General features: G+C 35.5%; 1 protein-coding gene across 1 annotated transcript in view; it reads right to left on the bottom strand.

The window, feature by feature from the left end:
- Positions 1 to 6,200: 6,200 nt before the first annotated feature.
- The window catches only part of DECR1 (2,4-dienoyl-CoA reductase 1), a 50,843-nt gene continuing 44,398 nt past the window's right edge, over positions 6,201 to 12,645 (bottom strand). Inside the window, exons 7-10 of the mRNA XM_067711817.1 lie at positions 12,334 to 12,406; positions 6,984 to 7,130; positions 6,460 to 6,522; positions 6,201 to 6,357 (exon numbers count right to left, since the gene is read on the bottom strand). Coding sequence (XP_067567918.1) covers positions 6,298 to 6,357; positions 6,460 to 6,522; positions 6,984 to 7,130; positions 12,334 to 12,406 — 343 coding nt within the window. The 3' untranslated portion in view covers positions 6,201 to 6,297. The remainder of the gene's footprint in view (positions 6,358 to 6,459; positions 6,523 to 6,983; positions 7,131 to 12,333; positions 12,407 to 12,645) is intronic.

The raw sequence follows: 12,645 nt of genomic DNA on the forward strand, positions 1-12,645 counted from the left end.
ATGTGTCTCTTTGAAATTTATAAAGTTACTGCCGAAGAGTTAATGGTTCTGGGTCACTTTGAATGTCCCCATTCTATAAATTCTGCACTGATTTTCTCAATTCATATAAATAACAAAAAAGTGAGGTCTCTCTTTCCCCAAAGAATGAACAGAAAAGAGATTGCCAAAAAATAAAATTTCTCATATGATGGCAGTAGTAGACTGGCTTTACTTCTAGTGTGTGAATGGAAGCACTGACCTTAGGCTGAATTTAACTACTAAGAATAAATAAAAAGGAAAATAACTCTAATAATCTTGTATATTTGTTTTCTTCCTCAAAAAGTCAGTGACTACGTAGCCCATGATCAATTCAGGGGAAGTGTAGGTTACTGAAATTAATACAGCCTAGGAAACCTAAATAAATGTAAACCTGCCTGACTCAGTGCATTATTGGATGCCTCATTGAATTAATATGTGTCTCTGGCATTAAGATTTACAAAGAAATCTCAAAAAATCCAAATATTTGTAGCTCTTTGCCCAACAGACATAATCAAATATTTCTGTATGAAAGATGTTCTCCAGAGGAATAGGAAGAATATATAGAATTTTCCTACATTTCATCTGTAGGAAAACAACTATCCATTATAAAGTATACTCCATAACTAGACCAGGTTTGGTACGCTTACAATAATAGCATGGAAAAAGAAAGAAAAGCAACAAGAAAAAGTCTGATAGGAGTATATCTGAGGGAACTTCCTAGAGTGCTTATAGTAGTAATGGCAACGAATCCAGCACCTGGCCTATCATGGTGGACTTTAACTCCCGAGCACTACCAGGAAAAGAAATTCTTATAACTCAGCTAAATCAGTCACAATTACATATGAGTGACAGGCCAGCCCCCTGGAGCAGAGAACAGAATGAAGAATGGAAGATGAATCTGAAAGGGCAAATGGAAGATAGCTTATATAATGCCTACCTCATATCACAAAATTCATTCCAAGTATATTATTAAACATAAATGGGAAGTATATGCAGACAAGAGAGTATCTCTAATACCTCATGCTTGGAAAAATTCCTTAACCAATTATGAAAAAACAGATTGAGAAATTGGACTCTATTAAAATTAAGAATTCTGTTCCCAAAAATATACTATTAAGAGAGTAAATTTGTTTGTAGTTTGAAAAACCAAACATCAGAGTGTGAGAAGATATTTATGTTGGCTCACAACCTTGAGAGTTCCCCAGGTGAAATCTGAAACTGGCCCCGGTACATGGAGGACAAGGAGAGACCTAAGAAAGAGTCAGACCACTCCAGATTGGTAGGTGGCAGGTTTAATAAGCAAGGAAACCTATGTACAAGGTTCGGCTTGGGTGTAAAATGAGTAGATCTCTACACCTGCCCACCAGAATTTAAAGTTTCTAGAGCCTTTAAACTGGGTTCAGTCATAGTTCAATCCAGATGGTCTCAACAGCACCTTACTCACTCAAGGCTACTTCCTTGAAATAGCTCTGGCTGTGGGAACGGTGGCTCAAATCTACATTCCAGAACGAGGGAGGGAGGAGCCTAGATTCAGCTCTTGGGTCGACCTGCAGTCACGTCCTCTCGATGACCTCCTCCAACAATTTGTAACACTGACAGAGGTACATATCCAAAATATATAAACATTATTCCTAAAAATAATGTTTATACATAACACAACAGAAAATATATAAGAAAGTTGAATGGGCATTTCACAAATAAAAGGATATCTAAATATCCAAAATAAAAACTAATCAACTTTATTAGTAATCAAGAGAAATACAAATTAAAATAAATGAAATACTACCATGCACTCATCAGAGAGGCTAAAGTTAGAGATTTTTGAATGCTAAAAGTATTGATGAGGATGTGGCACAATGGAAATTTTTACACACTGCTTGATGGGAGGTTGTGAAGACTTCGAAAAGCCATTTGGCAGTATCTACTAAATTTGAACATATGCACACTTCACAATCCCGCAATTTCACTTCTATGTTTTATCTTCACCAAAAAAAAAAAAAAAAAAAAAAAAATGCTCACAGCAGCATTGTATTTGACATAGTCCAAACTAGAAACAACCCAATGTCCAACAATAGCAGAACAAATAAATTGTGGTATATTCATACAGTGGAATGTTATGTAACAATGAGAATGCATAAGCAAGTAAGCCAGCAATAGAAGAATACATGTTGTGTAATTCTACTTATATAAACTTCAAAAGCAGCTTAGCTTAGAGGTTACAAGTCAAGATAGTGGTTAGTTTTAGGGAGAGAAATGGAGTCATGATGGGGGACATAAGCAAGGCTTCTGGATTCCTGGTGATATTTTGTTTCTCACCTGGTTAGCGGTTATAAAAGCATATTCACTTTGTGAAAATTCATGATTTGAGTACTTTTAGAAATCATAGGTCACTTTAAAGTTTTTAAAAATTAATGGTGTGCAAATAGGGATATAGGGAAGCCTCTCTGAAGAAGCCAGCCATATAAAGATAAGGAAAAGTACATTCATAGGACAAATAAGCAGCCAGTGCAAAGGCCCTAGGTTGAACAATCCTAAGGAACAGAAAGAAAGCTGCTGTGACAGAGCCTGTGTGAGGGGAGAGTGTATCAGGTAGAGAGGCAAGATCACCTATGCTAGTGTTACGGGGCTAGATTTTATACTAAGCGCCATTTTTCTGTCTCCAAATCCAAGGATTATTTTACTGTACAGTTGAGAAATGTAAGACCTTAGAAGAAAATTAAAGGGATTGAAGTTGAGAATGAATTTATGAAAGTCTAATAAATATTTTTATGTTCAATTACAACAAAATAAAATTGATCAAGAACCCTCCCTCCAAAAAATTAATGGGCTTTTTTCCTTTGAAGAAGGATTTTGCAATAGAACTATATCTCATAAAGACCCTATTATTGTCTCTTGGTTTAAATTATGATCCCAAGAAACTGGTCCAGTTGAGGAGACATGAGCTTGACTAATTATGTGACCCTGGCCAAGTCACAACTTCCTTGAGCCTCAGTTCCCTTAACTATAAAATGAAGGGGTTGAGAGTACTATCTTCTAAGACTTTTCCAGGTCTAAAATTCTATTATTCAAAGTCACTTAAATTCTCACTGCTTTAGTTTTCCTCAAGAACAAAGTAACAATAGCTGTTACTCCTTACCTGAAACATTTCCTGGGGATGTCTTCATACATTAATTCTAAGATAAGTGATATTGTTACCAATAATCCTCACTTTAATTTTCTGAGTATTAACTCTTCTGTTAACGCATTAGAAGCAGGACTCTTGGAGAAGTTACTAAGTAGTGTGAAAAAGTAATAATTCTTACGGTAAAACATTGATGCCCAAAGGTGTTGTGTCATAAAATATAGTGACTATCCATCAATAATGTTTGTTTCTCTTTCAGACTTCCTAAGAAATTTTTCTTAGGAAGAAATTTCAGTCAAATGATATTACCATGATCTCTCTTCTGGTCCTCCCTGCCATGCCTGCAAGCTTTGCTTCTTCATTCATCATTTGTAATAACATACAATAATGAAGCAAACTCTAAGAGATGATCAACGGAAGAAAAATTTGTATACAAACTCAGACAAGTCAAAATTTTTATGATACCCCATTAAGAGGTAAAAAGACAAACAGGACATTCATTAAGTATAGAAAAATATTATCACTAATGATTAAATAAATACATGTTTGAAGGAGCTATCAATTTTTACTTATGAAATTGGCAAATAGTTTGAAAGTGAAACTACCCCATGTTGGTAGGTATTTGTTGAAATTGGCACTAGCACACATAGCTCAGGGTTTTTTAAACCCATACAAATCTCAGGAATAGCAATTTGGAAATGTGTATCAAGAGTCTCTAAAAGCTTCACAACTTTGACTAATAATATTACTCCCAGGAATCTATCAGGAGAAAAAATTCCAAACTCTAAAAATGTTTTATGCATAAAGATATTCATCACAGTTTTATATACTATACCAAAATTTTTTTTAACTAATTCTAAGAATAAAAAATCAAAGTATGATACATATAAACAATGAAATATAAAAAAATCTTTTATTTATGAGAAACAGGATCTGACTTATCATATAATCTCAACTGTTAAAATGAAGTAGGTTAAAAAGAAGTAGGGAAGTTGAGAAAACATTGAGGAAAAAGCAATATTAATAAAGTTATAAAAATGTAAACACTGAATATAAATTTAACCAAAAATAGGGATATGGTTATATTTGTAGAATTAGTGGATGGGGAAGAATGTATATTCCAGAAAAAAACCCCAAAAATACAAACCAAAAAAATGGTTAAAAGAGCTGAAGATAGTTACATGGGAAGATAGCTTTGGAGCAGAGATTGCAGTAGTACTCTTCCCTATATAAATTATATAAACAAATTAGTTTCATAAAAAATAAAAATTAAATGAAAAAAGGCAAAAGGTTGAAAATAACTATACCAAAGTATTAATAGAAGTTTTCTTTAGGAAGTTAGTTTTTAAATTTTTTATTCTTTTGTATTCTCACATTTTCTATGATAATCATGTCTTAAAAATCAAAGAGTAGAAAAACAGGAGGGCCTTGTCTTTCATTTGTGTGCTTTACATTTACATGGTGTTTTTAATTGTTTCATCTCACTTAATCCTCATAACAACCCTGTGAAGCAGATATTATAATCCTGAATTTTATCATGAAGAAAATAAGAAGTGATGAAACTTACAAAAGGTAATTTATATAACTACTGGCACTTTTTATTCCTATACCACAGAGTATTGATAATTTAAAAATAAAGAAGAAAGATGTAGATAGAAGAGAGGAAAACTATGGTTAGTGTTAAAGGTAAAATGGAGACTGGGTATGGTACCCCAGTGAAAGGCAAAATTATTGGAAATGTCAAGGCCACTCATTCTAAACCATTTATGTACACAATTTAATGTAACTTATGCACAAAATTAACTGTCAATATAATAAGGATTTGCATATCAGGCTTACAGCATATAAATTCAAACAGGAAAACTAGATTCCTTTTCAGATCTATTCAGAGGAGATAAGATAGAAGCTGGTCCCCTCTCTTGGTAATTCAGGCAATTGGGAAAGTCAGTCTAGTGAGCATGTAATGAATGATTCCTATGAAAGCAAAATACTTTTTTTAATATAAACTCAAAATTATAGCTATATACACTTGAGACTGTGGTTTTCTTATTATTTGATTCTTAGGATGACAAATTAGTCAAACCAAATATGGAATGAAATGAAATTATACATAAAAATATTTTATGAGCTTTGTTCATCTTCTCTACATGAGAATATATACTTTATCTTTTTTAGCACTTCCTATTCCAGTACACTTTATTTTTTTATAACAATAATTTATTAAAAAAAAATTTTTTTCTATTCTTTTTCAAAGTCTTTTCCCATTTAGGTTATTACAGAATATTGAGCAGAGCTTCCTGTGCTATACAGAAGGTCCCTGCTGGCTATCTATCCTAAATATCACAATGTGTACATGTCAATCTGAAACTCCCAGTCTATCCCTCCCCACCTCCCCACCCCCTGGTGACCATAAATTCATAGAGAATATATACTTTAAAAGCTGAGATGGAATGCTGTCTCCTAGGTGTCACTTTCTCTAAACTCTGGAGACAGATTGAATTACTTCCCCCTCCACACTTTAACATTGCTGGAATATTTATCACAATGAATCATAAATAATTATTTACAGGTCTATCTATCCTGCTAGATAATGAGTTTTAAGAGGGCAAAGGCTATAGATTATTCATGTTTTATTCTCAGTACCAAATAAAATGTCTGGCTACAAAATAGGTCCTGGCAAGAACTTATCTGAATTAATACTGAGTTATCCAAAGAAGACAATTCATAAGTCCAATGAAAAGGAAATACACTGAAAAGACAGAGTCCATTAGATTTACTGTAAATCCTCTACTTTCTTTTAGGCACCATCACCAAAGACATAGTTTTAATATATAATTCAAATACTACTTTCACCATTAAGTTTCTCCTGATTTTTCCAGGTTACAAATATCTGTTCCTTTCTCTGCACTTCCAGTCTCGTTTCACCTCTATCAAAAGCCTTCACTCACTTTCCTCTTTTTATTTTTAAAAAATTCTTTAAAGGAACAACAGCCCATCTTATTTATCTTTTAATATACAAGATCTACCTACCATTGGCCTAGCACATAATACACGCTCAATGTTTGCTAAATAACAATTTATTAGACTTGAAAATATTCAAAAGATTATAGACAGTTTGTATAATTTCCATTATAACCAAGATGAAGGCCAGAGTAGTCTTAGGAGCCTTTCGTCTTCCTGATGAGTCCTTCTATTGTGTCCCACTGCTCCCTGGTGACCTACCACAAAAAGAAAAAGTCAATTTAATGAGGTTCTTGTGTGTTTTTAAAGCTTAGTATCCTCACTGCCAATATTATATTATACTCACAAAATGGCATTACCTTCCTCAGACTGTTGAATTCCCCTGAAATAAGTACTTCCTCACCACCATCAAATCGAATTACCTGAAAAATAATAATAAAAGCTGTGAAACTAACTTCTTTTAAAAAGTTTCTGAACCATTAGCCATTTCTCCCTCCTAACTGGATAGAATATCTCCTTGGCACTTTCAATCAAAGCCTAAATTTTAAGGACAAAACTGATGCTTAAACCTAAATTGATTTACTCTCTTTAAAATCCTCTCTCCATCATTTCTACAATTTCAAATTATACCCAATCTTAAAGTTCATCTTAGAGGCATGTCTACCAGAGTGATTTACATTTAATAAAATTAATTTATCAATGAATCAACTCCATAAGCTAAACAATATATATTAATATTTCTATATTATAAATAATATACTAAATACAGCTAATTAAATACTTTAAATCATATTTACATTCAACATCGTCAGGATTGGTTCTACAATCCACCTCCCCACGCCAAATCCACCTCCCAAAAAAGTTGAGAGACAACAATGCTTACAGCTCCATTAATCCAAGAAGCATAATCACTACAAAGGAAAGCAGCAAGATTTGCAAGTTCTTCCACAGTTCCTAGCCGACCACAGGGAATTCTGTCAATCACTTCTTTTTCAAAAGCTCCAGTTGGGTCAAGACGGCTAAAGGCACCCTTAGGAATTAAGAAAATAATTAGGTTGCTTTTTTTTTTTTTTTTTAATACAACCTCTTTCCTATTTAAGAAACAAATTTGCAGTAAATGGAATGTTACTATGGCAACCTGTTCATACCTTAGTACTTGTAAGCAACAGAGAGTTTTGCCAAATTCTTCCATATTCATTTTACCCAATATTGACCTTTAAAAAACCACTAGAAAGGACAGAAGGAAAAAGGAAAACCAGATTGGAGGGACTCCATGATTCTTCTCCAAGGTATTTCTAAATGGGCTTAGGAGAATAGCATGCTTCATTTCCAGAATGTTTCTGCAGTGATTCAGCCATGTGGAGGACAGGCTCTTAGTCCTCCAGCCAGGAGTAAGGGCTGTGCCACTGAGGTGGGAGAGCCACATTCAGGACACTGGTACACAAGACACCTCCTAGCTCCATGTAATATCAAACGGCAAAAAATCTCCCACAGATCTCCATCTCAACGCCAAGACCCAGCTCCACTCAATGATCGGCAAGCTACAGTGCTGGACATGCTATGCCAAACAACTAGCAAGACAGTAACAGAGCCCCATCCATTAGCACAGAGGCTGCCGAAAATCATAAGGCCACAGACACCCCAAAACACACCAACAGACGTGGACCTGCCCACCAGAAAGACAAGATGCAGCCTCATCCACCAGAACACAGGCACCACTCCCATCCACCAGGAAGCCTACACAACCCACTGAACCAAACATAGCCACTGAGGACAGACACCAAAAACAACTGAAACTAAGAAAATTATAAGACACTGATGAAAGAAATTAAAGATGATACACATAGATGGAGAGATATACCATGTTCTTCGACTGGAAGAATCAACAATGTGAAAATGGTTCTACTACCCAAAGCAATCTACAGATTCAATGCAATCCCTATCAAACTACCAATGGCATTTTTCACAGAACTAGAACAAAAAATTTCACAATTTTCATGGAAACACGAAAGACCCCGAATAGCCAAAGCAATCTTGAGAAATAAAAACGGAGCTGGAGGAATCAGGCTCCCTGATTTCAGACTATACTACAAAGCTACAGTAATCAAGACAGCATGGTACTGGCACAAAAACAGAATGGAACAGGATAGAAAGCCCAGAGATAAACACCATACACAAAAATAAACTCTAAATGGATGAAAGACCTAAATGTAAGGCCAGTCACCATCATATTTAGAGGAAAATATGGGCAGAACACTCTATGACATAAATCACAGCAAGATCCTTTTTGACCCACCTCCTAGAGAAATGGAAATAAAAACAAAGATAAACAAATGGGACCTAATGAAACTTAAAAGCTTTTGCACAGCAAGGAAACCATAAACAAGATGAAAAGACAACCCTCAGAATGGGAGAAAATATTTGCAAATGAAGCAACTGACAAATGATTAATCTCCAAAACATACAAGCGACTCATGTAGCTCAATATCAAAAAAACAAATAACCCAATCCAAAAAATGGGCAGAAGACCTAAATAGACATTTCTCCAAAGAAGATATGCAGATTGCCAACAAACACAAGAAAGAATGCTCAACATCATTAATCATTAGAGAAATACCAATCAAAACTACAATGAGATATCATCTCACACCAGTCAGAATGGCCATCATCAAAAAATCTACAAACAGGGCTCCCCTGGTGGTGCAGTGGTTGAGAATCTGCCTGCTAATGCAGGGGACACGGGTTCGAGCCCTGGTCTGGGAGGATCCAACATGCCGCGGAGTAACTAGGCCTGTGAGCCAGAACTACTGAGCCTGCGCATCTGGAGCCTGTGCTCCACAACAAGAGAGGCCGTTATATTGAGAGGCTCGCGCTCCGCGATGAAGAGTGGCCCCCTCTTGCCACAACTAAAGAAAGCCCTCGCACAGAAATGAAGACCCAACACAGCAAAAATAAATAAATTAATTAATAAAGTCCTACCCCCAACATCTTAAAAAAAAATGGGAAGCATCTTTAAACTCTCCTTAAAAAAAAAAAATCTACAAACAATAAATGCTGGAGAGGGTGTGGAGAAAAGGGAACCCTCTTGCACTGTTGGTGGGAATGTAAATTGATACAGCCACTATGGAGAACAGTATGAAGGTTCCTTAATAAACTAAAAATAGAACTACCATATGACCCAGCAATCCCACTACTGGGCATATACCCTGAGAAAACCATAATTCGAAAAGAGTCATGTAGCAAAATGTTCATTGCAGCTCTATTTACAATAGCCAGGGCATGAAAGCAACCTAAGTGTCCATCAACTGATGAATGGATAAAGAAGATGTGGCACATATATACAATGGAATACTACTCAGCCATAAAAAGGAACGAAACTGAGTTATTAGTAGTGAGGTGGATGGACCTAGAGTTTGACATACAGAGTGAAGTAAGTCAGAAAGAGAAAAACAAATACCTCATGCTAACACATATATATGGAATCAAAAAAAAAAATGGTCTGAAGAACCTAGGGGCAAGATGGGAATAAAGATGCAGACCTACTAGAGAATGGACTTGAGGATACAGGGAGGGGGACGGGTAAGCTGGGACAAAGTGACAGAGTGGCATAGACATATATACACTACCAAACGTAAAATAGATAGCTAGTGGGAAGCAGCCGCATAGCACAGGGAGATCAGCTCAGTGCTTTGTGACCACCTAGAGGGGTGGGATAGGGAGGGTGGGAGGGAAGGAGATGCAAGAGAGAAGAGATATGGGGACATATGTATAACTGATTCACTTTGTTATAAAGCAGAAACTGACACACCATTGTAAAGCAATTATACTCTAATAAAGATGTTAAAAAAAACACTAGAAAATATAACTTTTACCTTAGTTTCTTCATATGTAAAATGAGGATGCCTGTTTTAGCTATCTCACAAAATTGTTGTCTGAGAAATGAGAAAATGCATATGCAAGTACTCTGAAATATGTACAAATTTAGTGTGGTGGAGGTAGGGCTGCTACTGTCATTTGATTTAGTAAACACAGGAAAATGATTCAAATAGGAAATATTTAAGAGGAAATTCCTTTGCTTCTCCTTACTTCTCAAAATAATAGAAAAGGAAGAAAACAAGTATGTAGGAATATTAAATTCAAGTAGATTCCAGAGAGAGAAAAACATTAACTAAATTTGCCAAACAATTTCTGCCTTCTGTTAATGATAAAAAGGAGCAGACCCTAACACACCACTGTATTGCAATTATACTCCAATAAAAAAAAAAAGGAGCAGACCAAGATAAAGTATGCATGCGTGTTGATTAATAAAAATAATTGGCTTTTTCTCTACCAGTGCCTGTAAGTCTAGGTGACAACTCTCTTCAATAACACAGACATGAGACATAGCAAGCACACACAGGCTCCTTGAGAGCACTTCAGCTCTCCCTAGGCAGGTATAAAGCATCAAAGAAAAAGGGTAGACAAAGGTCCCAATTCTGGTTCTATCAGTGCTTGCTAGAGAGTTTCTATACTTCAATTTTCTTAAATCTCTTTAAAACTATATGCATGTTATTTGCATAAAACTTACACCTATACTGCTAGACTAAAAGTTGATGGCAAGCATCTGTCACAAATGTTTTTGTATCTTTCTTATTAGCACCTTTGCATACAGAAGGCACTCAGTAAGTACGTTAAATATATAATAAAATGCAGATGATCTTTCCTAGATACTGAGGTCCTAGAAAGAAGTTTCTATGACTATATATAAGATAGTGCTTAGCACAATGCTATTCTGAATCATGTGTTTTAATATGTGCCTTTGAATTATTTTTCCATTAATTTTATTATTTTTTATTACATAAGTGCCAAACAAATAAGATATTCAGTCAAGTTTCACTCACTCAGGTAGTTGTTCTTTCCATTTTCCACCCTTCAAACTGCTAAAAAAATTAATACAACCATCTCCATGTTAATATTTAATACCCCAGAACCATCTACAAGCCAAATACTCCTTTGCATTATTTTCAGTTTATACAACAGAAACAACTTAGCAAATTTCACCTGGGCCTTCAAAGAAACATCCCAGTTGGGATTATAAATTCTTGCTTTACACGGAAACAAAAAGAAGTATGAGAGTGAAGTCATTTGGGGTAACGTGAGAGAACAGAGAACCTGTGAACCTTTCACGCAACATCTGTAACAGCATTAGTGATAATTATGAGTTGCAATATCTGATTTCAGGTGAAATGCATGCCATCAGAAGGATTTTTAATCAGAGAGACATGGGAATTAGATGATGTGCATAACAGTGTTTGAAAGTGAAAAGGCACAGACATGTGTCAAAGAAAATGTTGCCTATAACAAGACCAAGCTTATATGATAAATTTCTAAAGCATCTCTTAAATTTAAAATATAGTTACATTTCCTTTTTTTTAAAAAAAAAACATTTTTATTGGGGTATAATTGCTTTACAATGGTGTGTTAGTTTCTGCTTTATAACAAAGTGAATCAGTTATACATATACATATGTTCCCATGTCTTCCCTCTTGCGTCTCCCTCCCTCCCACCCTCCCTATCCCACCCCTCCAGGCTGTCACAAAGCACAGAGACAATATCCCTGTGCCATGCGGCTGCTTCTCACTAGCTATCTACCTTACTACGTTTGTTAGTGTGTATATGTCCATGACTCTCTCTCGCCCTGTCACAGCTCACCCTTCCCCCTCCCCATAACCTCAAGTCCGTTCTCTAGTAGGTCTGCGTCTTTATTCCTGCCTTACCCCTAGGTTCTTCATGACATTTTTTTTTTCTTAAATTCCATATATATGTGTTAGCATACGGTATTTGTCTTTTTCTTTCTGACTTACTTCACTCTGTATGACAGACTCTAGGTCTATCCACCTCATTACATTTCCATTTTAAAAAAGGATGTCAAAGAACCTTTAAAATATAGTAAAAATTAAGAAATATAACACAATAACAGATTAAAGCAAATCAGACAAAATGCCAAAATTGATGGCATAAAAGATCCCAGAAAGATTACGACACTGAAATAGACCTTATCAAGGAGTTGTATAGCTGCTGTATTCTTGCCCACCTCCTTATTTCTTATGTTGGATAATGGCAAAACCCTCTTCCCTTCCACCAGGGCTCCAAACTAAGGTATCGCTGGAAAATCCTGCACACATGAGAATCTATCTATCTATCTTTCACTCCTTAATCCCTCAAAATGTGATCATAAGCAAACCAAAACTTACTTTGGTTTTTATAGGCCCCGGTTGAATCACGTTGAATCTCATTCCATATTTACCCCATTCAGCTGCAAGAGACCTAAAAATTAAACAACACAGATTCTAAAATATTATACTATATATTAAAAATACTATTAACCAAGACTGCATGCTTATTAAATGCCAGAGACTATAACTCCAATAGGTAGGTACTATTATTATTCCCCCTGTTACAGACAAGGAAACTGAGGCACAGAGAAGTTAAATCATTTGCTCTGGGTCATATGGCTAGTGAGTCAACCTGTAGCAGTCTAGCTCTGGAGTTTGTGCCCTTAGTCA

This window comes from Pseudorca crassidens, chromosome 17 (genome assembly GCF_039906515.1).
Source record: "Pseudorca crassidens isolate mPseCra1 chromosome 17, mPseCra1.hap1, whole genome shotgun sequence".
Taxonomy (NCBI): domain Eukaryota; kingdom Metazoa; phylum Chordata; class Mammalia; order Artiodactyla; family Delphinidae; genus Pseudorca; species Pseudorca crassidens.